The sequence below is a fragment of the Bubalus kerabau genome, chromosome 10 (genome assembly GCF_029407905.1).
Source record: "Bubalus kerabau isolate K-KA32 ecotype Philippines breed swamp buffalo chromosome 10, PCC_UOA_SB_1v2, whole genome shotgun sequence".
Lineage (NCBI taxonomy): Eukaryota > Metazoa > Chordata > Mammalia > Artiodactyla > Bovidae > Bubalus > Bubalus kerabau.
The window spans coordinates 105,397,932-105,424,666 of NC_073633.1; the positions used below are offsets into that span (position 1 = coordinate 105,397,932).

General features: G+C 41.5%; 1 protein-coding gene across 7 annotated transcripts in view; it reads left to right on the forward strand.

Moving 5' to 3' along the window:
- Positions 1-26,735, forward strand: part of ZC3H14 (zinc finger CCCH-type containing 14) — a 39,968-nt gene that overhangs the window by 6,376 nt on the left and 6,857 nt on the right. For 4 of the 7 annotated variants that reach the window (XM_055538849.1, XM_055538851.1, XM_055538854.1 and 1 more), the window contains 9 exons: positions 1,682-1,722; positions 2,156-2,351; positions 2,701-3,130; positions 3,660-3,820; positions 4,289-4,389; positions 5,829-5,984; positions 18,884-18,958; positions 25,226-25,385; positions 26,130-26,362. In XM_055538849.1, the coding sequence (XP_055394824.1) occupies positions 1,682-1,722; positions 2,156-2,351; positions 2,701-3,130; positions 3,660-3,820; positions 4,289-4,389; positions 5,829-5,984; positions 18,884-18,958; positions 25,226-25,385; positions 26,130-26,362 (1,553 nt within the window). The remainder of the gene's footprint in view (positions 1-1,681; positions 1,723-2,155; positions 2,352-2,700; positions 3,131-3,659; positions 3,821-4,288; positions 4,390-5,828; positions 5,985-18,883; positions 18,959-25,225; positions 25,386-26,129; positions 26,363-26,735) is intronic. The other 3 variants (XM_055538850.1, XM_055538852.1, XM_055538856.1) reach the window with 3 other exon arrangements.

The window sequence follows — 26,735 nt, forward strand, 5'->3', positions numbered from 1 at the left end:
TTTCAAATCATTTTTTTAAAGTTTGAAATTTTGAAATTGGCTTTGTGTTCAAATATAAATTAATACTATAATTTTTCAACGTTCTTTTTCAAACCACACATTCCTTTAGTTGAGCATACTGATTGAACGCATGAGGTCCAACTTAAGAAGGGAGACCAGGTTCTTGTGTCAGGTTTGAGGTAGAGTGAGAGCTGGGGAGGGTAACGATGTGGCTGAGAACAGAGCAGGAAGGACTCAGGTAAACTGGAAACCACCAGTTCGGCACGAGTGAGTGACGATGGAGCAAAGTTGCCTGAGCAGAGTGGCCGGCTTAATTTGAATAGCAAGAGACTGGGAGATGAGAGAGGCAATGAGGAGGGACGTGAAACTGATTGACTTGCCATTAAACCAGAGTTCCTCTTAAAGGCGTTTTTGCCCCAGCAGGCAGCTGTATCCTTTAAAACTATCATGAAGCTTTCTTGAAATTCCACACAGAATTCTCTGGGTTTATGTTACACATTTTGAAGAGCGTTGGGTGCAGTGTGCATCCCATGGGCGCATCAAGGGACTTGGTCTCTGCACTCCTGCAGTGTGGGTGGCTTAACCCACCTACTACAGTTTGTCCTCAGAGTTTACCAAAAGCCTAAGGGAGGTTGTGGTGCTTTTGACTGGGGAAATTAACATTATAATGAGTATTGCTTTTTTTTTTTTGATTAAAGCCTTAAGCAGTTCAGGTCCTTGTTTTGTTTCATGCACATTTTTTATGACTGGACTTTGGTTCAACATTCGGATCCCTTTGAGTCCCACTAATATGGGAGATTGACCTAGTAGATTCTTTCTCAGATAACTTGAGGGAGTTAGACAGATTTCTTAACATAAACAAACTGAACTGAGTTTGAATTTAAAATCAGTTCCACTCTTTCATTTTACCGTAAATTTAGTTCTTTAACATGTTCCAATAAAAGTAATGGTATCCCTCTTCTGACCCTTTTGCTTTCTTAAGCATCCATCAGCACCAACCACAGACAGACCATTCTTATTCTTTGGAGCCCTGTAACAACGGTGTCTTAGGGGACAGTGGCATTTGACTGGGTTCTGGGTGAAACATTATTGTAGTATTTTCAGAAGGCACGGCCTCCTAGAAGGATTGTTAGGCAAATTTGCCTTGTACATAACTACTAAAATAGATTGTTATAAGTAAGATGGTGGTTTGTTTACAGCATTAGTTTTGAAAATAATACAGTAAAATGATGATGTAGTAATTTTCAAATTAAGTTTTTCACCTCGCAGAATTAGGTTCTTCTAGATGCCATCTAAGTAGATAAAAAATAAACAGTGCTTTCAACAATTTTAGCAATGTTCTATTACATATTTATGGTATTTTGTCTTATTTTATCATAAACTACCTTGAATCTTTTGTATTTTTGAAACAAAATACTATGCTTTGTGGATCAAGACTGTGTGGTCAGATGATATATTTGCCCTTATTTTTGCAGAGGCTAGATGACAAAAATAGTGATGAAAAAAATAAGACTTTTTATTATCCTACAGTGTTTATATAAAGCCTTTTTTAGAAAAAACGTAAAACTTTCTTTTAATACCGAAGAATTGACCTGTAATGTCAGATTTAGAGTGACAGTTGAAATCCAGCCTTTCATGATAAAAGGAAGCTTTAACATTTGGGTTTGTTTTTGTCTTTTAGGCTTCACGGTGTATTAGATAAACTCCGCTCTGTAACGACCGGTAAGGCTCATAAAAGTCATGTCTGGGTTTTTCTGGAATTTGCTGTAATGTGGCTGTTTTTCAAAAGTTATTTATACTGCTTTGGGAAAAAAATCCATGAATTTGAAAACAGTAGTTCATTTAAACTTTTTAAGGAAGCACATGTTTTTATGAATTTAAGAGCAATAAATTTAATATAATTTGAAGACAGTTTAAGTAAAGATAGTGAAACTAGGCAGCTTATCCTAAGGAAATAATTATAGATGTACGCAATGATTTAGCTTCAAGGATGTCTCAGTGTTGAAAATTACATAAAAGTGCAGTAATAATGAATTGGATAAATTTATATCACTGTGGAATAATGTTCAGCCGTTAAATATGTTGTCAAGCACACATATTTATTGCCTTTAAGTAATCAATGTAGCTTAAAAGGACCATGTATTTTTCTTTCTAGACCCCTCCAGTCTGAAGGCTTCTGATACCAGCCTCTTTGATGGTAACGTGCCTTCCAGCAAGAGCAGTTGCAGTCGAGGAGATGAGAGAAGGCACGAAGCAGCAGTGCCACCTCTTGCGGTTTCTAGCACGAGACCTGGAAGAAGAGAGTCGAGAGTTTCTACAAGTTCACAGGAGCAGAAAGCCCCTAATGTCAGGTAAGAGTTCTGTGTAGACCTATGGGCAGATGGGTGTGTGTGACATTTACATTAGTTAATATGTCTTTTAAGTTGCTGTTTTCAGACATTTTGAAAATAATGAAGGGGTTGGGAGCAGTTTTTTGGGATAAAATAAAGATAAGACCAAAGAATGATTATATTTTGCATAAAATGTAGTAAATCAAAGTAAAAAAAAGAATGCAATTTCATAGTAGTTTTTAATAGAATACATAAAGTTATTATCTATACTTTTTCCTTAAGATGTATCTGACTAGTCTTTGAATAGTGGAAGATGCTGCTTTAAACTAAGTAACACACCCCTTTTGGTTTTGTTTTCATTTTTTAACAGACAGACTTACGATGATGGAGCTGCAACCCGACTAATGTCCACAGTGAAACCTTTGAGGGAGCTAGCACCCTCTGAAGATGTGATTGATATTAAGCCAGAACCAGATGATCTCATTGATGAAGACCTCAATTTTGTGCAGGAGAATCCCTTATCTCAGAAAAAAACCACAGTGACACTTACATACGGTTCTTCTCGCCCTTCTATGGAAATTTATCGACCACCTGCAAGTCGAAACACAGACAGTGGTGCTCATTTAAACAGGTTGCAGTTTCAGCAGCAGCAAAACAGTATTCATGCTGCCAAGCAACTTGATATTCAGAGCAGCCGGGTGTATGAAACAGGACGCTTGTGTGAACCAGAAGTGCTTAACAGCTTAGAAGAGACTTACAGTCCCTTCTTCAGAAGCAACGCAGAAAAGATGAGTATTGAGGTTTGTATATACTTTTGAATTCTGCGCTGTTCTGCTGAAAATTGTCCGTTCTTAATTGTAAGTTGTATATGAAATAACATCACATATTGCAAGTTTGTTTTAAACTGATTTCTGAGCTGCTCAACATAATACACCAGTCTCATTTTCCTCTCCACAACTGGCTTCTACAGACATTTTGCATCTTGTTTATTTTCCTAGGATGCTAACATTTGAGATAGCTTTAACCTTACGGTATAATTTTGGGAGGATTTTAGGTCAGATCCTTCATGGCTATAGTAAACAATTGAGGAACTCCACTTCACTGGCTTCCTCAACAGTACTGTATGCTGCCATGTATGAATGACAGTAAAGCACTTTTTGCTTTAGCTTAAGATTGATTATTAGAGATATTACTTTTATTTATATAAGAAAGCAGGGAAATAGCCCATGAACTTAATTCTTAATATTGCTTGGCTTTTTCTTTATTAAGTATTCTGTAGTAGAACTTTATCTTCTGAGACGAGGTAAGTGGAAATTTATATGATTGCAGGAAGAAAACTTTCGGAAGAGAAAGTTGCCTGTGGTAAGTTCAGTTGTTAAAGTAAAAAAATTCAGTCACGACGGAGAAGAGGAGGAGGAAGACGATGATTGTGGGTCCCGTACAGGAAGCATCTCCAGCAGTGTGTCAGTGCCAGCAAAGCCTGAACGGAGGTATCTGAGCATGTCTGTAAATTAACCTTTCATTGCCTGATAGAGTCTTCTGGGTTTCTTGAAGAGGACATCATGAAAGTACAAATTTAATCCCATGTAAGACTTCCATCCCTGGGTCAGGAAGATCCCCTGGAGAAGGGCATGGCAACCCACTCCAGTATTCTTGCCTGGAGAATGCCATGGACAGAGGAGCCATGGGGTCACAGAGTCGGACGTGACTGAGTGACCAACACACACACGTGACTTTTCCATTGGTAATCTTTTCCATTAAAAACCATAACATGGGTGGGAGGAAAGCTGATCCAAATCTGTTGTTTGAAAAGTTATAAGGTTCCAGTCCAGTTGGTATTTCCTAAAGACTACAGCTAGTCTGTTCCAGACCAGAGAAGGCTGTAGTAAAGATACAGTGGATGGCTAGCATGTAAAGAACTCCAATCTAAAGTTCAATTAAAATACCTTTCTTTTTAGACCGTCACTTCCACCTTCTAAACAAGCTAACAAGAATCTAATTTTGAAGGCTATATCTGAAGCTCAAGAATCTGTAACAAAAACAACTAACTATTCTACAGGTAATTTGAATATTTGTAATTCCTGAGTAAGCTGTACATGATCGCTCCTCAAGTGGTGATAAAGATGCCTGCTAAACATTAGGGCCAAGGCGAGAATGATTAAAAGGAGATGTGACCACTGTGAGAAACTTCTCAGCCATCAGTAGAACTTAGTTCTTTGAGCAACTGTAATGCCTTTTATTCCCTTTTTCTAATAAGGGTAAAATATATAATGGAAATCTTAAAAGGAATTTTGGTAAATAAGAGATTTTCATGTTTATAGCATTATAGCCAACGTTAGATATACATTTATGTTGTATGTTTCATCTATGTCTTCTACTGTTTTATTTCTTTAATTACTAGAATATATTTTAAAACAAAACAAAACAAAAAAAAAAAAAAAAAGAAAGGGAGCAAAATCCAGAATCGGTGGGAATTAGAAAAATTTGTATAGCATATGAACAAGTTGGTTTCTTTCCTTTCAATAAAACCTGTTAATGGAATATGAGGCAGAGAATTGACTCATGTTCTTGCCCCAGTCCTAGTGGAAGTACTAAATGGTTTTATGAAAGATTATAAAGTATTACCACGTTTTTAAAACAGAGGAGAAGAATGAGCTATAATATCTTACAGGAAACTCGTCCTAAAATGTAACCAAATGATGGGCCTCACATTGCCGTCAGGCTCAGTGCTCTGTGCCCCGCGTGCTGTGTCTAGTATGCAAATTTTCTGCTAGTAAGCTGTAATGGTTATGCACTCTAAATTTTTTAATTTTAATTTTGCTACGGATTTGGTGACTGTCCTTTTAGCATTTTTCTGCTTTTCTCTTCTCTTTTGCATCTGTGTGTGTGACCCTTTCTTAAAATGAAGTAAACTGTAAGCTAGCAACTTTCAAGCCTGGTAGTCATCTGTACCCTTACTTCTTCTCATCCCTGATTTAACCCTGAACATAAACAGCGTTTGAAATATTAGGTAAAGGCCAACTTGACATAACAATTCCTCTATTTACATTTTCTTTTTTGGTCTTTCAGCAATATTGAGTATTTAGAATGGTGAGAAATTTAGACATCACTGTGAACTTGAAATTTCCTACTTTTGTAATTGGAGACAGTCTCAAAAGATTTTTGAGACATAGCATTGAAATTCTTTATCCAGGCTATCTAGATTATAATTTGAAATTATTGCACAACCATGAAGCAGAACCCAAACTGCATATGGTTTACAACACATGTGTGCTGCAGTGTGTTTATTGCATACGGTTTAAGATGTATAGATGTTTTTATATAAGCATAGGTAACTAAGAGTATTGAAAGGAAACATGAGGTATCTATGAACTGTTTCTAACAACTCATATATTCTAAACCCAAGGAGGCATTTAACGTTTAATGTGATACTCACTGTTGAGTTTTGATATATCACTTCATTTGAATTTCCTTCTTTTTTTGCTTTTTATGTAAAAGTCTCACAGAAACAGACGCTTCCAGTTGCTCCCAGAACTCGAGCTTCTCAGGAAGAATTGCTGGCAGAAATGGTCCAGGGACAAGGCAGAGCCCCTAGGATAAGTTCTCCTATTAAAGAAGAGGAAGCAAAAGGCGATAATATAGACAAAAGTCAAGGTAATAGTTTAAATGGTGCTTCATTTTCTACTATACTTTTTTTCACATGACATCACATATTTTCCAGTGAGTATTTATGAAATCTTGGTTATGCTGTGAGAAAAGGGCCCAGTAGGCCCATGAATAGAAAAAGGGACCATGAAGGAAGTCTATACACTTTCCAGAATTTAAAAAAGCATATTATTGGGGAAATTTTTAGTGTTCTCAAAAGTGGAAAGAATAGTACAGTGAATTCCCATGAATCCAGTCACCCAGCTTTTTCAGTATTTTGCCAGTCTTTAGTTATGTGGACGCCTGCACTCTTCCTTCCTTTTTGGTAATCCTAGCCCTGTTCCCTTGAACTTGAAGTCTTGTCTTTAAATCTCCCCTTTCTGAGCATCACGTCTCTGACCTGTCAGAGCTGCCTCATTGTCCCGGTAGTACTAGTTTATCCCCTTGGGTCTGACATACTTCCAGCTAATCTTTCTGCTTTCTTTCTCTCAGCCCCTCACCCCCAACTCTTGGACAGACTCTCCTGTCTAAGTGTGACTCTGATGCTGTAACTCCTTTGTGATAGCATTTCGGGCTCCTCTTCCCACTCTGCGTCGTCCAGGACTGATGCCAGCAGCATGGCCTTTCGGCAGCTTCATTCATTATCTGCCCCTGGGCCTGCCCAGCCCTTCTCCACTGCTTTCTACCCCATTTCTTCTGTTCCCATTAGGAAAGACTCTAGTTTGTTCTTTCCGTCTTCTATAAAAAACTCCACCAGAGCTGCGTGCTAATTGTGACCTAATACGTCCACAATGCTGGAGTGTATTTTTTCATTCCTCCTCAGCTGGGTCGTTTAAATTGTTCCATGGTCCTCCCAGATTTATTTGTTTCATGAAACCTTATGCTTCCATCTTATATTTGTCCCTCTTTCTCCTTTTTTTTTTTAAAAAGTCCTTAACCTAGGGTGTGCAGTTTGCCGCATCCATATGTGCGGTTCCAATAAATCATGGTCCTGAAAATGGGAAAACCCCCAAAATAGCCAGTAGGTACTGATTCAAAGAATAAATGGGCCAATTTGTTTAAAGCAGTGGAAACTGGGATTTGAGCTTTAGTTAAGGATTTGCAGTGAATTGGCGTCTGTTAAACAGGTTTGAATATGTGGTTTCATGATGGTTCCCCCCCACCCCATGGTGGTATTTTTAAGTAAACCCTTGCTGGTGGTGGTGTAGTTGCTAAGTCGTGTCCGACTGTCTGGACCCCATGGACTGTAGCCTGCCAGGCTCCTTTCTCCTTGGGACTCAACCAGGCAAGCATACTGGAGTGGGTTGCCATTTCCTTCTCCAAGTAAACCCTTAATTGGTCCTTTTGGAGGATAATAGATACTAATTCATTGTCGTGAGAACCAGAAAAGTAAAGTTGAGCATTTATGCTTTCTTTCCTTTAAGGGTGGTACCACAGGGTGGCAGTCGTACAGGAGTCCGTGCTTTGTCTGTAAGCGACGTTTTATCAGACTGAGCTCTGTCCATGTATTTATGTATGGTCTCTGGCGCTCATACTACAGCCACAGAGTTGAACAGTTGCAACAGACCATGAAATCCACAAACTTAAAATTGGAAGTATTTGCTATCCCTTTTGATATAGTAGATGAAGGGAGCATCTTTTAAAATTATTTAGCTTTTAGAAGGGAAACAAAATGATACAATTATAGTAGTTTCCCCCCCAACTTACAGTGAATTAGTGAATCTAGGCACTGATAATGGCTACTAAAACTTTTAAAAGTGAAAATCCACTATTTTGTGCTTCCTGATGAAAGAATAAAAGACGACCCTAGTCTTGCCGGAGGATGTGAACCTGAGTGATCAAGCCTCTGATGCAGCAGTCAGCTGGCAGGAAATACTGAGGCGATGAGTGTGCAACAGGCAAAATGTAGTTTCGGGGGCCCATTATATATATCAGTAGACTTACAAAATGCAAAGGACAAGGGTAAGGTGTCGCGTCTGGGTATGTACACTGGTATGATAAAATCACAAACTAGGTATTACTCCGGAGAAGGCAGTGGCACCCCACTCCAGGACTCTTGCTAGAAAATCCCATGGACGGCTCCTCCGTCCATGGGGGTCACTATGAGTCGGACGCGACTTCACCTTCACTTTCACTTTTCACTTTCACGCAATGGAGAAGGAAATGGCAACCCACTCCAGTGTTCTTGCCTAGAGAATCCCAGGGATGGCAGAGCCTGGTGGGCTGCTGTCTGTGGGGTCGCACAGAGTCGGACACGACTGAAGTGACTTAGCAGCAGCAGCAGCAGGTATTACTCTAAAAAGCATCTGTGATTCCTTGTGGATAGGAGTACACAGAGGGAGGCTAGTGGGATGGCTTCTTGTTCGGTTGCCAAGTTGTGTCCGCCTCTTCACGACCCGATGGACTGCAGCATACCAGGCCTCCTGGTCCCTCACCATCTCCCGGGGTTTACTCAAACTCATGTCCATTGGATCCAACGATCTCATTCTCTGTCTCACTCTTCTCCTGCCTTCAATCTTTCCCAGCATCAGGGTCTTTCCCATGAGTTGACTCTTCACATCAGGTAGCCAAAGTATTGGACCTTCAGCTTCAGCATTAGTCCTTCCAATGAGCACCCAGGACTGATCTCTTTAGGATGGACTGGTTGGGTCTCCTTGCAGTCCAAGGGACTCTCAACAGTCTCCTCCAACACCACAGTTCAAAAGCATCAATTCTTCAGCGCTCAGCTTTCTTTATGGTCCGACTCTCACATCTGTACATGACTACTGGAAAACCATGGTTTTGACTATATGGCCGTTGGTTGGCAAAATGATGTCTTTGCTCTTTAATACACTGGTTTGTCAGTAGCTTTCTTTCCAAGAAGCAAGTATCTTTTAATTTCATGGCTGAAGTCACCATCCACAGTGATTTTAGAACCAAAGAGGAGATCTGTCACTGCTTCTACCTTTTTCCCTTCTGTTTGCCGTGAAATGGTGTGATCTTAGCTTTTTTAATACTGAGTTTTAAGCCAGAGTTTTCATTCTTCTCTTTCACCTTCATCAAGAGGCTGTTTCATTCTTCTTCGTTTTCTGCCCTTTAGAGTGGTGTCATCTGCATCTCTGAGGTTGTTGATACTTCTCTCTCTCGGTGATCTTGGTTGTAACTCATCCAGCCCAGAATTTCGCATGCTGTTGGGTGGCTTACTTAGTTCTATTTTCTAGCTGAATAAGATTATAATGGTGTTTTGCCTTACAAGAACTCATTAGGCGTTTTTGTGAGGCTTTCTACATCATTGTTTTGTTGTAAAGTAAAAGGTTAAGAAACTGAAAAGGGGTGAAGTACCTCTACCACTGAAGACTGGCACTGCTAGTACTGGTATCATTTGCTCACAAGCGCAGAGCAGATGCTTAGTCACTGTTGGTAGCTTTGTCTCTGACAGGTGTTTAAAAATCTAAACATGCACATACAACGTCTGGAGCTGTTGGCAGTGTTCGCCCATCCTTCTGACCTCTGTGTTTTAATGAGCCTAGCCACCTCACAGTGCTTTCTTTTGTCTTGGGATAATCTGTCGCTCAGAGCGTATTTTGCATCTTGAAAGATTTATCAGAGCAGCAGCTCTTGCTTTACTGATTCTCTTCTGGTGTGTGTTCCCTTTCAATGATTTTTGCTCTTACGTTTAATATATATGTCTATATTTTTTCTTATTAACTTATGTTAGCCTGGTTTTTGCAGATGTAACCATGTAAACCATGGATTTCTCTTGATGTGCCATTTTTGCTGCACATCACAAAAGTTTTTGTTATTCAAGTGCATTTAATGTATAGAATATGGAAATTTTGGTTTGTCTTTTAATCGTTTTAACTATATACTATGGACTTAATTGCATTGTGATCAGATAATGTGATTTGTATAATTTTTTTTAAAGTAGTTTAAGCCTTAACATAGTCCATTATGTACATCTTCTATGTACATTTTGAAAGAAAGTGGATTCTCACTGTTGAAATTTCTGCATTTAGTAGTTAAAACTCTATAGCTAGTACTATTCAAGTCTTGACCTTGCTGAGTTTTTGGTCTGCTTATCAGTGATTGAGAGGGTTTTGAAATTGCTTGTCAGGATGACAGATCTGTCTTCATTTCTCTGTACTTCTGGTAGATTTTGCTTCATTTACTTTGAGGCTATTGAACTAGGTGCATGTATGTTTAGAACTGTCCTGATGAATTGAATCAGGAAGGTACATCTGCCTGATGAATTGAAACTTTTATCCTTATCTGTAACCCTCCATGTATAAATGATGCTTTCATCTAAAACTCAGTTTTGTCCGATTTTAATGTAGCTAGTTAGTATTTGCCTCATACATCTTGTGTTCCATGCATTTGTTTTTAGTCTTCTTTGTCCTTGTTAGGTGTATGTCTTTTAATATTGTAAAGCTACATTATTGTTTTAAAATTCCGTCTGAGCTTGCTTTTTATATGAGTTTAAACCCTTCACATTTATGACGATTATTGATGGAGTTGGACTAGTTTCTGTCACCTTTTTTGGGGGTTTTGTGTTTGCCTGCTTTTATTTTTTGACCTTTTTAAAAGATTTATTACATTACATTGTAATTGTTGTTGATTGCCCAGCTTTACTTTATTTTGTGTTTTTTTAAATGGTTTTTGTTCTTTTACTGGTTACCACTGACATTTTACCATACAAATTTAGTATTCTAAAAGTCAATATTCTGACCGCATCTGCAAATAGTAAATGGGTTTTAGAATATCTCAGCTGCAGTCTTTACCTTCTCAGAATTTACATTGTGTTTCCAGTGCATCTTGGTCCTTTTTTTTTTTTACTGCATAAATTGGGTACCATTATTATTTAACCCAGGCTGTGTTTGTTCAGATTTACCAAACATATTATGTTTATTTTTTTTCTCAAATCTATTGAATGTTACTTCAGTTCAGTCCAGTCGCTCAGTCGTGTCCGACTCTTTGCGACCCCATGAATCACAGCACGCCAGGCCTCCCTGTCCATCACCAACTCCCAGAGTTCACTCAAACTCATGTCCATCGAGTTGGTGATGCCATCCAGCCATCTCATCCTCTGTCATCCCCTTCTCCTCCTGCCCCCAATCCCTCCCAGCATCAGAGTCTTTTCCAATGAGTCAACTCTTCGCATGAGGTGGTCAAAGTACTAGAGTTTCAGCTTCAGCATCAGTCCTTCCAGTGAACACCCAGGACTGATCTCCTTTACGATGGACTGGTTGGATCTCCTTGCAGTCCAAGGGACTCTCAAGAGTCTTCTCCAACACCACAGTTCAAAAGCATCAATTCTTTAGTGCTCAGCTTTCTTCACAGTCCAACTCTCACATCCATACATGACCACTGGAAAAACCATAGCCTTGACTAGACGGACCTTTGTTGGCAAAGTAATGTCTCTGCTTTTGAATATGCTATCTAGGTTGGTCATAACTTTCCTTCCAAGGAGTAAGCATCTTTTAATTTCATGGCTGCAGTCACCATCTGCAGTGATTTTGGACCATAATTTTACAGTATTTGGACATATTTTTTGATGTGTATTCTTTGGAAGTTTCTTTAGAACAGGTCTGTTGGTGGTAAATTTCCCAAGAATCTGTTTACCTACGAGCATGTTCGGTTCCTCTTGTTCTTGTGCAGTGGCTTTGCTGCGTATATAAATCTGGGTCAGCAGCAGTTATTTGTTCTCACCACCTTGTTTATATTATTCCACTGTCTTCTGGCTTCCATTGTTGTTGAATGGACTTCTGTTATTCTAATTGTCTGTCATTCCTTTGTAGGTGATCTGTCCCTTTTCTGGCTGCTTTCAAGATCTTCTTTGTCTTTGGTGTTCTGCAGTTTCACTATGATGTGTCTAGTTATCTTGAGGTTTCTTTGTTTATGCTGAGAAGTTGATTGCCCATCTGATTCTTAGTCCATTATTAATACTAGGGCTTTTCCTCTGGAAATATTTAGGATTTCCTCTTTTTCTTAATGGAAGAATAGTTGATTTCTATTTCAGGTGTATAGCAAAATGATTCATCTATACATACATATATACATACACATACATACCTACATATGAATTTTTTCCTTCAGATTCTTTTCCATTGTAGCTTGTTACCCTGTGTCCCTGATGTCTAACATTTACTGTGATGAGTCTAGGTACAGTTAGTTACTGTCTCTTTTGTGTCCTCAATTGTGACTTGATCATGTTCTACTCTGAAATATTTTCTTGACTTTCTCTTCAGTTCCCCTATTTTTTCTTTTTTTCCAAAACAGGCAGATTTTTAAAAATTTCCACAAGTTCTCTCTTGTTTTGTTTTTCATATTATCTTGTGAATACAGGATCATTTCAAATTGTCTGAGGAACATAGAGGGTTTGAAGGATTTTTGTTTGTTTTAAGAATTATTTTTTGTTCCCCCCAAAATAGTTTCCTATCAGTTTTCATTTGCTCTTTTTGCTATTTCATTTGTAGGCTCTTTTCAACAAGTCTGATCCTAATTTAAGAAAGTGTTAGTCACTCAGTCCTGTCAGACTGCGATCCCATGGACTGTAGCCCACCAGACTCCTCTGTCCATGGAATTCTCCAGGCAAGAATACTGGAGTGGGTAGCCATTGCCTTCTCCAGGGGATCTTCCCAGCCCAGGGTCTAACCCAGATCTGCATTGCAGGCAGATAGATTCTCATCTGAGCCACCAGTGAAGCCTCTAGTTTAAGAAAAGGCAGTACAAAGACTTAGCTAGAGTTGAGCATGGGCTGGAAGCTTTATCGTTGGCAGGTTTTGTTTTAAATAAAGCAGGCAAGGAGGTGCTTTATCGGCCTTGAAATTGCAGAGGAATTTCCCTGGGGGGGCCTTATACTCCCACTAGCTGCCTGGATTTTCTCCAGATCATTTGCTGAGTTTCTTTAGAAAAGAGTATTTTTTTTTTAATTAAAAATTTTATCATTTAAATGTTGTGTGCCTATACCATTCGGAAAACCTAGTTTTTCGTTTCATATCCTTGGAAATCTTTGCTGATTGCTCCAGCCTCTCATCCGGTGCCCCTGTGTTCACTTCATCTGGCTCAGCACTGTCAGCTCTCAGCTTTGTGTTTGGACCTTGGACCTGAATTCCTATCCAACTGTTTTATATATCTCCTTGGATATATAGTGAACCCTTTTAAACTTGTCTAAAACCAAACTGCTAACATCTTCCTAGCCATTCTGTTCTTCCTCCAGCCCTCCTTGTTTTAGTTAATGGTAGCCATTCCTTTCCAGTTGCTCAGACCAGAAACCTGTGCTGTTCTTTATTTCACACTTTCTGCCTTTCTTCCTTTCCTCAGTCTCCTTTCCTTCCTTCCCTCCTTTTCCCTCCTCCCCTTATTCCCTCCCTGTCATTATCTACCTTCAGAATATTAAAGTTCACCCACCCCTTGTATCTCTGCGTCTGTTGCCCTCGTGAAAGCCATCGTCCACGACTTGCCTTGATGACGGTGGCAGTGTCCTTCCTGATCTGTCCCTCGCAAACTTCCCTGTTGCTGTCTGTCCCCACAGCAGAGAGGGATCCTTTTACTCTGCGAGTTGGATCCCAGCACACCCTTGCTCAGAACCCTCTGTTGACTCCCTGTTATGCTCCCAAGGACAAAAGCCCTCCCCGATCTCATCACCTACCCTGCCAGGCCCCCCATTCTGTTCCTCTTGCTCTTCCCCAGACCTGCTTGGTGTGTTTCTCTTTCGGAGCATTCAGAGAAGAGCATGTGTGAGCTGCTTTTGCCCTCTTCTGGGAATGTTTGCTTCCTGTCGTCTGTAAGCTTGCTCATCTCTGAGGCCTTCCCTAGGCCCCCAGCCCCATTCTCCCTAATCCACTTTCTTAAAATTTTTTCTCTGTAGCACTTAACTGCCATCTTTTTTTTATCCAGATTTTGGGCTTTAAATATCATGAACATAAAATATATTTGTTTTTGAGGCTCATCTTCCCCTCACCACCTCAGTGGAAGCTCTTTGGCAAGGGGGTGTGTGTGTGTGTGTGTGGTTTGTTGCTGTTACTGAGCACCCAGCACGTGGCTGGCACGAGGTAGCAGCTGAGTAGACGTCTGTTGCCTTCGTGGGTGTGTCGCTGCTGCCGCGCTTGCAGCTCTCCCAGTGTCTTGTCTATGGCTCTCCTGCTGGGCCTCAGCCAGTATTCATGTGTGTGTGTTCTGTTTTCCAGAGGTGGTTGAAATCTTACCTGCTATAATCTGCTCCCTAACCACACAATGCTAAAGTCATTTTTCAGTGTGTACACTCAATGTATGTATTTGATTTACATACACACACTCAAGTGCTATTATTGATATGTAAGAACATGTAAAAACAGAGTTCTAACAAGTATCGAGATAAAAAATATTTTTAATATAATAGAATTTCTGATTTCCTTTCTCCACCTTAGTGGAGGAAGTGGATTATTGTCTTGGAAACCCAATTTGAAATCTACTGCTATATGTTGGTAAGGATTTGTGCCATTTTCACGTTCTTTACTTCATTTTTATGGACTCTCCAGAAGGAGAGGCTAGAAATGTATATAATTAATGTATATCATGTTGGACTGGAATCACTGTGAAAGACTCCTGGTAAAAAGGAGTTTTCATATTCAGAGAAAACAAGGAAAGTCCCCTCTTCATTCTGCCCACTGCCTTCCTCAGAGTAAGCTCTGCACTTGCAGCAGGTGTATGTCTGCAGTCTTAGTGTTTTTAAAAATATGTTTGTACATATCCATCCTTTCTAGGTAGAGTAGAATTCTAAGTGTATTTCTGTACACACATACACGTATGTATAAAAAGAGTTGTACCACATGGGTTTTCTTTGTAATGCATTTTGTTCCATTTACTGTATCATAGAAGTGTCATAATGCAGAGGCTATGAGTAGGGGCTCAGGGAGATAGACTGCTAGGGTGTTAAACCAGGCTCTGCCACTCACTCGCTGACCTTAACCTTTCTTGAGTTCTGGTTTCCCAAGAATATGTGAACTTTCTCTGTTGATGAATATTTACATTGGAGTCTGTGGAAGGATCGTTGCTTACTTTGCATTCTGAAGTTGAGCTGGGCGCACATGGGTGAGCAGGAAGCCTCCAGGGGGCTCCTTTTGGGCACCTGTTTCTTTGTGACCCATCCCCTGACACCCCCCTGCTTCTCTCACTGCAGCGGTGTCTGCTGCCCTCCAGTGGCCCCCTGACGTGCAGGGGGCGCCGGGCCAAGGGGGTGCCACGCCGCCTCTGTTAGCTGGCGCTCCTGAGGAATTCCATGTGGCTCCAAAGCCTTGTTAACTTTGAAAATTATTTTCTGTATAAAGATTTTGAAGATTCAGGTTAGTTTACAGGTAAGAATGAAGAAGTAAATAAAGATTCTTATATAAATGTCAGTACTTTTTCTTTATTCTGTTACGGGGAAGCCAGAGGCTGCAGTTCTTTATACAAATTCTTTTGGAGGGGCTGTGGGGAGTCGTGTTCACCATCTTGCATTGTCATATTTTGCACAGCTTATTTGTTGGCTTAGTGAGTAAACCAAAGTAAAAACCTTTCTCAAACTATAGCCATGGAGAGAGATACTCTGATGCATTCTCTGAATACAAGAGACATTCTCTTGGATCGGAAGGCTTTAATTTTGTTAAGATGATGATACTCCCCAAATAGATCTTGGATTCAACTCAGTCTTTGTTAAAAATCTCTGCTGGCTTTTTTCCAGAAGATGCAAGCTGATTCTGAAATTTACATAGAAGGGGAAAGGACTTGGAATAGCTGTAACTATTGAAAAATAATAAAATTAGAGGACTTATATTTTCCATTTTCAAAACTTTCTGCAGAGCTGCAGCTATGCCATCTCCTGGCACTGGCATAAGGGTGTACATATAGATCGGTCGAATCAGGGTGAGAATCCAGAAATGAACCAGTGTGCTTGTGATCTGTTGCATTTTGACAAGGATGTAAAGACTGTTTATTGGGGAAAGAAGTCTTTTCAACAAATGATGCTCGACAACTGGATAGCCACATGCAAAAGAATCAAGTTGGATCCTTACCCTGCACCGTATATGAAAATTAACTCAAAATGGATCAGATGCATAAGTGTAAGAACTAAAATGACAACACTCTTAGGAGAAAGAGTTTGGTATAACTAAGTGAAGCTGGACTAGGCCGTGGTTTCTTGTGTGTGGCACCAGCAGCACATACAGCTAAAGAAAAAATAGGTGAAGTTGGGCTTTATCAAAGTTCAAAGCGTCTGTGCTTCAAAAGATACTATCAAGAAAAAGGCAACCCACAGAATGGCGAAGTCACCTATCTAATAATGATGTAGCAGCAAACCAAGGCCAAATCCTCATTGTCTCTGTTTTTAAATTTCCACCAGGTCTCATATCAGTACAGTTGAATTCCATCATCACCACATATATTTTTAATAAGGTTTGTGTATCATTAGAGACACATGGGCGTGATCAAAGGTCCAGTTAGCTTCCAAATAGTGTCCTGTTACTATTTTCAAGGGGAAATGAAATTCAAGATACTAGATAAAACAATTGAAAAATAATGTGAAGCTTGACAATTACGGGTACATTAATGAGCAAAAGTACATTAAGTTCACATCATATTCAGGTGTAAAGTACTTTATGTTATATTGCTTATTTATGCCTCAGCTCTTCAGTGGCCCTTTTCATATGAGGTAAATAATAGAAAATTCTTGGTGTGTCGCATGTCTGCTTCCAGCCAATCACAAGCCAGAGTTGTTTCCTGCGTAATAATAGGGTCTGTTGTTTGGAGAGGAGCTGTAAGTAAGACTTACAGGATACAGGGGGCTGCGTGTTAAGGCTTCTCGTTTGAAGCAGAGAGAAAATTGGGTCTGGTTTGTTGAGCATTTTCAGATTTACTTTGAGTTCTGACTCCAGAAATGTACAATCCTGTCTTTTCAATTACAGGTTTTAAAATATTATTGATGTTTAATACTTCTTAAAGTCACAGCCTTAATGATTGCTTTTACTTTTGATGAAAGCTTAGTGAGCTGTGAAAGAAAAATTACCAAATAATTAAGGAGAGAGAATTTTGTGAAAATGTCATCAAGGTTTCCATCACCATCTTTACCAATTTTCTTTTCACCTGGGCCAGTTGACTTAGGTTCCGTAACAAGTTCCTCTTGTTCACTGAATGAGCTAGACAATATTTCCCATCTTTTAAGGAAAATATCAGCTGATATCAATGAAATTAAAGGGATGAAAGCAGCAATTTTGACAGTGGAAGCAAATCTATTTGATCTTAATGTTAGAGTGTCACAGAATGAAGGAAAAATTTCATCTTTGGAGGTTAAAATGAATGAGTATTCAACATCTGAAGGCAGCGGACAGTTTGAAGATCTTCAGGAGGAAGTAGATTTTGCGTCACAGTCAAGGACTACTGATGTAAAAATAATTGGTTTCCTTAGAAACATTGAGAAAGGTAAATTTTTAGAATGTGGTATCACTGGGTAACTTGACTGTCGTTTTCATATGGAGGCAGCAGGTCACAGAGAACTTGAATTTTTCATGGACCTTTAATGACAAAATCTTGTACATGATTTATCTTAGAAACCTAGACTTTAGAATTCCATCCTTTTTCGTGGATCTGTAAAAATGATGTTTTGAAAAGGTTAGAGAGGTAAAACAAAACTTGAAATGTGGGAGAATGGTCTTCTTTCATCTATCTATTTTGTGAAATTACTTTAAAATGTATCATTCTGTCATTGTTCACTGCTTATGGTAAAGAGACCAGTTAGTATTTGAATTGGAAGAGCATACTCCCTGTAACCTAATTACACGTCAGTTTCCCAGGCAGCCCTTCAGGAATACAACTTGGCTAAATATCTGTTTCGGGTCAGCTCCTAAGGATTTACTGGATTTTCAACCATGGTAATTCTGGAAGAAATTAACTTATTTTGGGGAGAAGGGCACATCATTAAGGAGTAATGTAGTGTAACTTATATTTAAAAGAAAATAGTTGATAAAAATTTGGCAAATTTCAAACCTTTTTAAAAACCTCTTAATGAAACATGATAGTCAGTAAGCAGCTGCCAACTTAACATGCTTGCACTGAGTGAGCAAACTGTCCTTGTGAAACTGATGTAGTAGGTTTACTAAGCAGCAGCATGCACAATCTTACTGAGACTTCAGTAGTGTTTAGAACCCTATCAACTGCGTCCCTTCCTACACTGTACTGTATCGCTTCTAAATCAGCAAGTGAGGACCGAGAATCTGCTAGGCTGGGGGCGTTTGGAGAAGTATGACGCCCTCGCAAACCTCAACCTGAAGATAGAAAAATCAGTTCTGTATCTGTTTTGTTTTGCAGTGTAACTGAGAAAATTGTAAATCCATTTAAGAAATAATGCTCGAGCTGTGTGTCTTTCTTAGAGGATCTCTAAGTACTTGCCCGCGTTCTGTGGTATAGGGCCTGGGCTGCAGCGCTCTGAGTGTCTCCTTCCCTGTGCGCTGCTCTCTGTGCCCGTCTGGGCCTCAGTGTGTCCTTTGGGAGCTCTGTGTTCTGTGGTGGGGGCTGCCTTACCCGCTGAGAGCCCAGCAGCAGAGGGAGACCTCCTCGAGGGGATCTTGCCGCCTGCTGTCGCCCGTCTCCCAGGGAGCCAGCCGAGGGCCCAGGCAGCTGCCCCCGCTGGCTTCTGCAGCCCTTTGCCTTTATCACTGTGCTTCTCTCCAGTCCAAGGAAACCAGCTTCCAGACAGGGAGAACCGTGGTCATTTTTGGTTTAACCTGAGTACGGGTTTTTGTCTTACAGACCTTTGGTCTAGGATTATTATTAAATTGTATTGTGGAAGCTTTAAGTTATTTTAAAGACTTTCAATTAGGAACCCAGAAAGATTATTTTGATCTTAATTTCTGGGAAGCACATGAGCTGCTATTTTTTTTTTTTTTTTTAAGCATAGTGAAGTTTTTAAATTTATGTTCTAGGAACTCAACAGAGGCAGTTGTTATCCCGATTGCAAATTGACCCCGTAATGGCAGAAACTCTGCAGATCAGTCAAGGTTGGTGCTAATATTAAATTTCTATTTATAATCTAGCATTTTTCAGTTGCTATTTCCATTCCTTACACCTCATTTAATGTATCCTGTATCTCTTAGATCGTGCCCTAAGATGCTACATTAAGATCTGTGAAAATATTTTAGGGCCAGGAGTCAGGATCTGCATTTTCTTTATGCTGAGTGGTGTTTACATTGTTTACCTCACACAGGAACTTGCTTCCTCTGACACCATTTCACCCTGGTCCTTGAAAACCGTTGGCTGCTCATGCCTCTGCTTTAGGGACCTCTTGAATCCTTACCCTGCTTTCCATTGAACTTTCTCCATTGCTCTGAGCTGCTTTAGTGTCCTCTGGCCTGTAAAACCTTATTCTCACTTTGATTTCGTGTTAGAATGTTGTGGCCAGGTGTTTACCCAGAGCTTATCATTCTGAGAGCTGCTGTAACTTGTTTGCCTGTCTCCCTGACCCCCAGCACACATAGGCACATACCACGGGCTACCTCAGGACTGTGGTGAGCACCTGATTTATGTCTGTTGGTCCCGTTGTTGGAAGCTCTGGTTCCTCAACTACTCCATATCGACTCCTACTGAATTTTCCTCACCTGTGTTCAGGACTCCACAGTCAACAACGATATTCCCTTACCCTTCCTGGCCTGCTCAGAAAGGTGTGCTTATTCTCTCCAAGGATTACCTTCTACCCAGATGCCACATCGTACCCCGTTGGCGAATACTTTGGTGTTGACACCCTTCTGTGACTTGCATCTCTCCCTCTCTCTGGTTTCTCCGTTCTGTCCGTCAAAGTGTTGAGATACACTGCATCCTTGATTTTGCCCTCATTTCCCAGCATTCCATCCTGCTTCTGCGTAAGAGCACTTGGATTCACAATGCGTGGTGGCTGCGGTCGGTGTGTTACTGGCACCGTCGGCGCTTTGCATTTCATGTCTCCTTCGCTTCCGTCCACAGTGCGTATTCTGTCTGCATCAAGCGCTCTCCAAGGCTTACGTGTGAGCACAGCCGTTGCCTGCCTCCTGCTTTCTGTTATTTCTGAGAGGCCTTTTGTTTCTGCGTATCCCTTTATTTTATTAACACCCTGGCTTTATTTCATGTCCTCTGTACTTTCTTATTTCTCTGAAGACATTAAAGGTGGTTTTGGACATTTTCTCCCCTCCCTTCTTGGTCTTGTTTTCTCCAGGTGGTTTGTTTTGATCACTGTCTTTCATGATAGAGGTTCTCAGGTGTCTGAGGATCCTTGCTTAACTTGTAATTTAAAAGCGGGGTGCTTAAGCTGATTGGCCTTTTGGGTTCATTAATTAGAGGATGAGGTAAGGGACTTTTGACTTTTGAATGTAGGTCCTGCAGTAGAAGAGTGGCTTGTCTGGCCTGTCTGCTTTGGCTGTGCTGTGATGTCTGTGTCTTTGAATCTTTTAGGTTGGTCAGCTTTTCCAGAGAAAGATCGCTCAAGAAGTGGATTGGGTGCCAGGGTTCTGGGACCTCAGTGGGGACGGGACTGAGGGAGGTACCTCAACATTAACTTCTGTGTGATGTTTACTAAACACACACACACACAGACAGAGAGACACAGACACACACCTTGAGGGAGGCACCTCAGCAGTTACTACTGTGTGATGTTTACTACACACACACACACACACACACACACACACACACACACACACACACACACACACACACAGAGTTTTCAGAACGGTACTTCTTTCAACATGACTGGCATTCATTAGTCTAGAAACCCTCTGTTTTTACCTTTCCAGGAGTCTAAAGCTCCACTTTGTTCCAGGGGAGAAGTGGTCAAAGATTATTATGAAATCTAACTGCTTTTTACAGTTTTAGTAGTATGCATTGAGTTAATTTTGCACTTTTTCTGTCAGACCATGATGCTTCATCCGTAAGCCTCTTGAGCAATGATCAACAGGAAAGCATATCTCCAGTTATTCCCAGTGTCTTCAAGGGTCGCAGTAGGGGAATAGCTGTGGTAAGGATCACAGAAAAGAAAACAGATACACAGAGTTTAGGGAGAGCTACCTGCTTCTGGATGGACCCTTGAACTTGATTCTGCTGTGCCCTGCCTTCTCCCAGCCCCTGCCCAGGCCCCCTGTGCTGCCCACTTCTTGGCCTCGGAAGAAGCTTGAGATCCATATTATTCATTGTTAGTTGAAGACTCAGCTTTTAGAGATCGACTAAGTTATCCCCTTTTAAAATGTGCTTATTAAAAACAAACAAACAAAAAAAAATGTGCTTATTGCCCCCGACATACCATGTACCCATGGCAGTGGACCTGTAGACTCTTAACCACTGGAACATCAGGACAGTCCCTGGTTATCTCTTCTTTTACAACTATTTTCTTTGTGAGGTGTTTTTTGTTTTTTAATTTAACCCTTTACTGACATTTTATTAGAGTTTCAGTTCAGTTCAGTTGCTCAGTCATGTCCGACTCTTTTCGATCCCATGAATTGCAGCACACCAGGCCTCCCTGTCCATCACCAACTCCCAGAGTTCACTCAAACTCATCGAGTTGGTGATGCCATCCAACCATTTCATCCTCTGTCATCCCCTTCTCCTCCTGCACCCAATCCCTCCCAGCGTCAGGGTCTTTTCCAGTGAGTCAACTCTTTGCATGAGGTGGCCAAAGTATTGGAGTTTCAGCTTCAGTATCAGTCCTTCCAGTGAACAACCAGGACTGATCTCCTTTAGAATGGGCTGGTTGGATCTCTTTGCAGTCCAAGGGACTCTCAAGAGTCTTCTCCAACACTACAGTTCAAAAGCATCAACTCTTCAGCACTCAGCTTTCTTCACAGTCCCAACTCTCACATTCATACATGACCACTGGAAAAACCATAGCCTTGACTAGATGGACCTTTGTTGGCAGAGTAACGTCTCTGCTTTTGAATAGGCTGTCTAGGTTGGTCATAACTTTCCTTCCAAGGATTAAGCGTCTTTTAATTTCATGGCTGCAGTCACCATCTGCAGTGATTTTGGAGCCCAAAAAAATAAAGTCTGACACTGTTTCCACTGTTTCCCATCTATCTGCCATGAAGTGATGGGACCAGATGCCATGATCTTTGTTTTCTGAATGTTGAGCTTTAAGCCAACTTTTTCACTCTCCTCTTTTCACTTTCATCAAGAGGCTTTTTAGTTCCTCTTCACTTTTTGCCTTAAGTGTGGTGTCATCTGCGTATGTGAAGTTACTGATATTTCTCCCAGCATTCTTGATTCCAGCTTGTGCTTCTTCCAGCCCAGCGTTTCTCATGATGTACTCTGCGTAGAAGTTAAATAAGCCGGGTGACAGTATACAGCCTCGACTTACTCCTTTTCCTATTTGGAACCAGTCTGTTGTTCCATGTCCAGTTCTAACTGTTGCTTCCTGACCTGCATATAGATTTCTCAAGGGGCAGGTCAGGTGGTCTGGTATTCCCATCTCTTTCACAATTTTCCACAGTTTATTGTGATCCACACAGTCAAAGGCTTTGGCATAGTCAATAAAGCAGAAATAGATGTTTTTCTGGAACTCTCTTGCTTTTTCCATGATCCAGCGGATGTTGGGAATTTGATCTCTGGTTCCTCTGCCTTTTCTAAAACCAGCTTGAACATCTGGAAGTTCACGGTTCACGTACTGCTGAAGCCTGGCTTGGAGAATTTTGAGCATTACTTTACTAGCGTGTGAGATGAGTGCAACTGTGTGGTAGTTTGAGCATTCTTTGGCATTGCCTTTCTTTGGGATTGGAATGAAAACTGACCTTTTCCAGTCCTGTGGCCACTGCTGAGTTTTCCAAATTTGCTGGCATATTGAGTATAGCACTTTCATAGCATCATCTTTCAGGATTTGAAGTAGGTCAACTGGAATTCCATCACCTCCACTAGTTTTGTTCGTAGTGATGCTTTCTAAGGCCCACTTGACTTCACATTCCAGGATGTCTGGCTCTAGGTGAGTGATCACACCATTGTGATTATCTGGGTCGTAAAGCTCTTTTGTACAGTTCTGTGTATTCTTGCCACCTCTTCTTAATATCTTCTGCTTCTGTTAGGTCCATACCATTTCTGTTCTTTATCGAGCCCATCTTTGCATGAAATGTTCCCTTGGTATCTCTAATTTTCTTGAAGAGATCTCTAGTCTTTCTCATTCTGTTGTTTTCCTCTATTGCTTTGCATTGATCACCGAGGAAGGCTTTCTTACCTCTCCTTGCTATTCTTTGGAACTCTGCATTCAGATGCTTATATCTTTCCTTTTTTCCTTTGCTTTTCGCTTCTCTTCTTTTCACAGCTATTTGTAAGGCCTTAGAGTTTCAGGAGGATGCAAATGTGTGGATTCAGCCTGTGGTCCTCACCCAGGAGGTGTCGCTAACTCTGCCATCTGTCTGCTCTGCCTGACCCAGGCTGCGCTCAGGAGTCTTGACGGGGTGACGAGAGGCTCGTGTCGAGAATAAAGCTGTTTGTGCACACTTCTGTGCAGTCTGTGATGTGTGGCCCTGATGTTCCCATGTTTTCTTCCATCTTCTGTCTTCTGGGACTTCACTGTCTGTTCTTCCACTAGTTCCTTTCCTTCTCCTTCAGTTCCCTTCCTCTCCTACCCCGTAAAATGTTACCTTTATCCTGTGTCTTGCCATGAGCGTTATTTTCATCTCATCCATATTCTCCCGAGATGCAGACTAATAGAACTGCTGTGCCTCAAAGAGGGAGAGGAGGGTGGTGAGCTGCAGCCCACGGACTGCACCCTGGCCCCTCTGTCTGCTAGCTGTGCGGACACAGTGAACCAGAGGAGAACTCTGAGTGCAAACCAGGCGTCTGCAACCCAAGAGGGACCTGCTTCCTGGGCTCTCTGTGAGGGCTCAGGGAAAAGATAGCCACGCTGAATATGTACAGTTGACCACATGTTCTCATTTCACCATCAGCAGAGACTCTGTTTCTTTCTTCTTTCCTGCTCATAATTATCAAATCTGAATTTTCAACTTCTTTCTGAACACCTGAGAGTCCTGCAAAGACCTCAAACTAAAGAAGTCTAAAATTGAAATGTGTCTTTGCCCACTGTTAAGTCTGCTCTTTGTCCTGTCCTGATGCGTGTTCCTCCCCTCCTCCTACACTCGTCTGCATCTCTCCTGCCCTTGCAGGGGGAGGCAGGTTGCCTCCTTCCTGGGACGGTAGTTTCAAATGCACCTGCTGTCACTGCTAGTGTCCATGTGAGTGTGGAACGTGTCTCCCCTTCCTCTAGGTGTGCGAGAGGAAGACAGCGTGGGCAGCAGCCCCATGGCTGAGATCTGGGACTCCAGTCCATTCCTACCACTTTCTGTTTTTCTTTAAAAAAGGTGCTCATATCACTTCACTACTTAGAAACCCTGGTTTATTTCTTACTTCTTGACCAGAATCCAGGCTCATCGGCACAGGGGCACATACAAGACCCTTTAGGCCTCAAGCCTTCTTGCTATTCAATCTGTTCAGCCTGCCACTGGGGTCCCTCTGGTTTTCTGCCTTTTCTTGGCGTAGTTTGCACAGTGCTCTTAGGTTTCCATTTTACTTAATGAGTGGCCGTGAATCCGCGTGCTCTGAGCTTTCGTGTCCGTTGCCTGTCGAGGAGTAGAGCTGCTCCTGACATTGGTCATGACCCCTGCTGGTATGCCGGAGGTCTGTGTCCTGGGCCCCAGGTCTTGGTGTATTTTATAAAGTACTTGAGCTTGAAAATTATATTGTAGGTGATGTGATCTGTGGCTGCTTGCATTAAAGTTCAGTGTTATCCTTGCTGTATTTTTATCAATGTCTATTCATCTTAAAATTCTTTTTCAAAGTAGTCTGTCTTCAACCAGGCAGAAACTATGCCACTTTTATTGTTTTCATTAGGGTGTGTTCTGTTCTATAAGTGTGCAAAATGAACAAAACAGATGTTAGAGTTTTTTAAAAACAGCCTTCGTATCATGATTCTAGGGCACATTAGGAGTTTGTATTCTTTGTTTATAGAAAATATTGGTGTACTTTATATTGTTAATAATATCCCATGAGGTGCCTCATGGAAGAACCTTTCTTCTATCTGTGGGCAGGAAGTTCATTAGAATGCCTTGGTAATATGCTGTATGAGCAAAGGAATGCTTGACTTCTTTGAAAAGATGTTTGGCATAGAATTGCAGCCTTATTCCTAAGTAGAGCCATTGTAATTTTCCTTTAAAATAATGACAAATATATGAAGGATTGACATTCTTCTCACGTGTGTGATGTTGGGAATGCAAGATATATTCAAACGTAAACATTTGTGGCCAATTTCTTTGGCTCAGATGACTATGACATGGAGTCCATGGTCCATGCAGACACGAGATCATTTATTCTGAAGAAGCCCAAGCTGTCTGAGGAGCTAGTGGTGGCTGCGAGCCAGGCGTCGGGGATGAAGACCGCAGAGGCCCTTCGGGCCCTTTCAGGACACCTTGTGCAGACACGGTAGACGGCTTCTTTTCTTTGTGTAGCTCATGTGTGTTGATAGACAGTGGAGGTTAACCGCCAGCGCCCAGCTCCCTCCTGCCCGTCCTGGCCCCAGTGTAGATGCCGTGTTGACGGAGAAGCTAGGCCGTGTGTCGTAAGGCACACCCAGTTCTCAAAAACTTCAGTTCATCTTTCTTATTCAGAAATCTGTCACCATACAAATAAGTCAGTATATGATTTAGCGCTTTTAATAAGATTATTTTCTTTATGCACATCCAGGAAATGAAACTTTAAAAGCCAGATGATAAGAATTAGGACATCTCAGTCAGAGAGTTAGCAGATTGGGTTGGGGTGATTATTGCCATAGATAATGGACTGAATGTTCTGTAAGGAAACAAACGTAGAGCTAATAAACTTAGTGTGTGTCGAACGGCTGGCTCTTGTGTTCTGAGCATAGATGCTGACTTCTCCACGTGTTTCCACATGACCCTGTGAGGGTCCAGTGGGTGCCGGGGGCAGGGCTGAGGGAGAGCGCCCTGAGGGCAGCCTGAAGGGCCGGTGCCGACGCCACCGTGATTGGCCCTCGTCATCGTGCGTGAGCAGGAATCCGCTAGCCGTCCCTGGGAGTCCTGTCAGGGCTTGCTTGTTCGTGAAGAAACCACAGACCAGTCAGGGCAGTGGTAGTTTCTTGAAGAGCGCTGTAGGAGGCTCGGCTTTTTGTGCGTTTCCCTAATTCTGTGGTATTTTCTATCTGTCTGGCAGAGATCTTGTACAACCAGATAAACCTGCGAGTCCCAAGTTTATAGTGACGCTGGACGGTGTCCCCAGCCCCCCAGGATACATGTCAGATCAAGAGGAGGACATGTGCTCTGAAGGAATGAGACCCGCCCAGCACCCTGCAGCCTCACACGGGGGCCTCGCGGGCCTCCTCCACCCGCAGCGGTCGCGCGTGCTGAGCAGGCAGCTTGAGGACCCAGATGGTAGCTTTGCAAACGGTGTGTGGGGGCTCAGCCCGCCCTCTCAGGGTGCCGGCGTCATGAAGGACGTCTTTGCCGTGTTGTCTCTACCTCGAATGAATATTGGTTGGAGGTCTTTTAATTATAATTTGGTAGTGGCCTTTATACTTCTTCAGACAAAATGACCAATTGAATTTGAAACTGTTTGTCCTTTGTGTATGCTAAAATGGAGTTCCACCACGGAGGCCAACAAAGACCTCTCCGCGATGCTTGTTAAGGGATGAATTCTTGCTTGGTGCCTTGTTTACCCTTTTTTTCCCATTTAGAAACTATATTTGTTATTTTCCCCTTGAACCAGCAGCAGTTGGTTACGCTTGTAATTAGTAATTAACTGGACAGAAAACTCGATTTG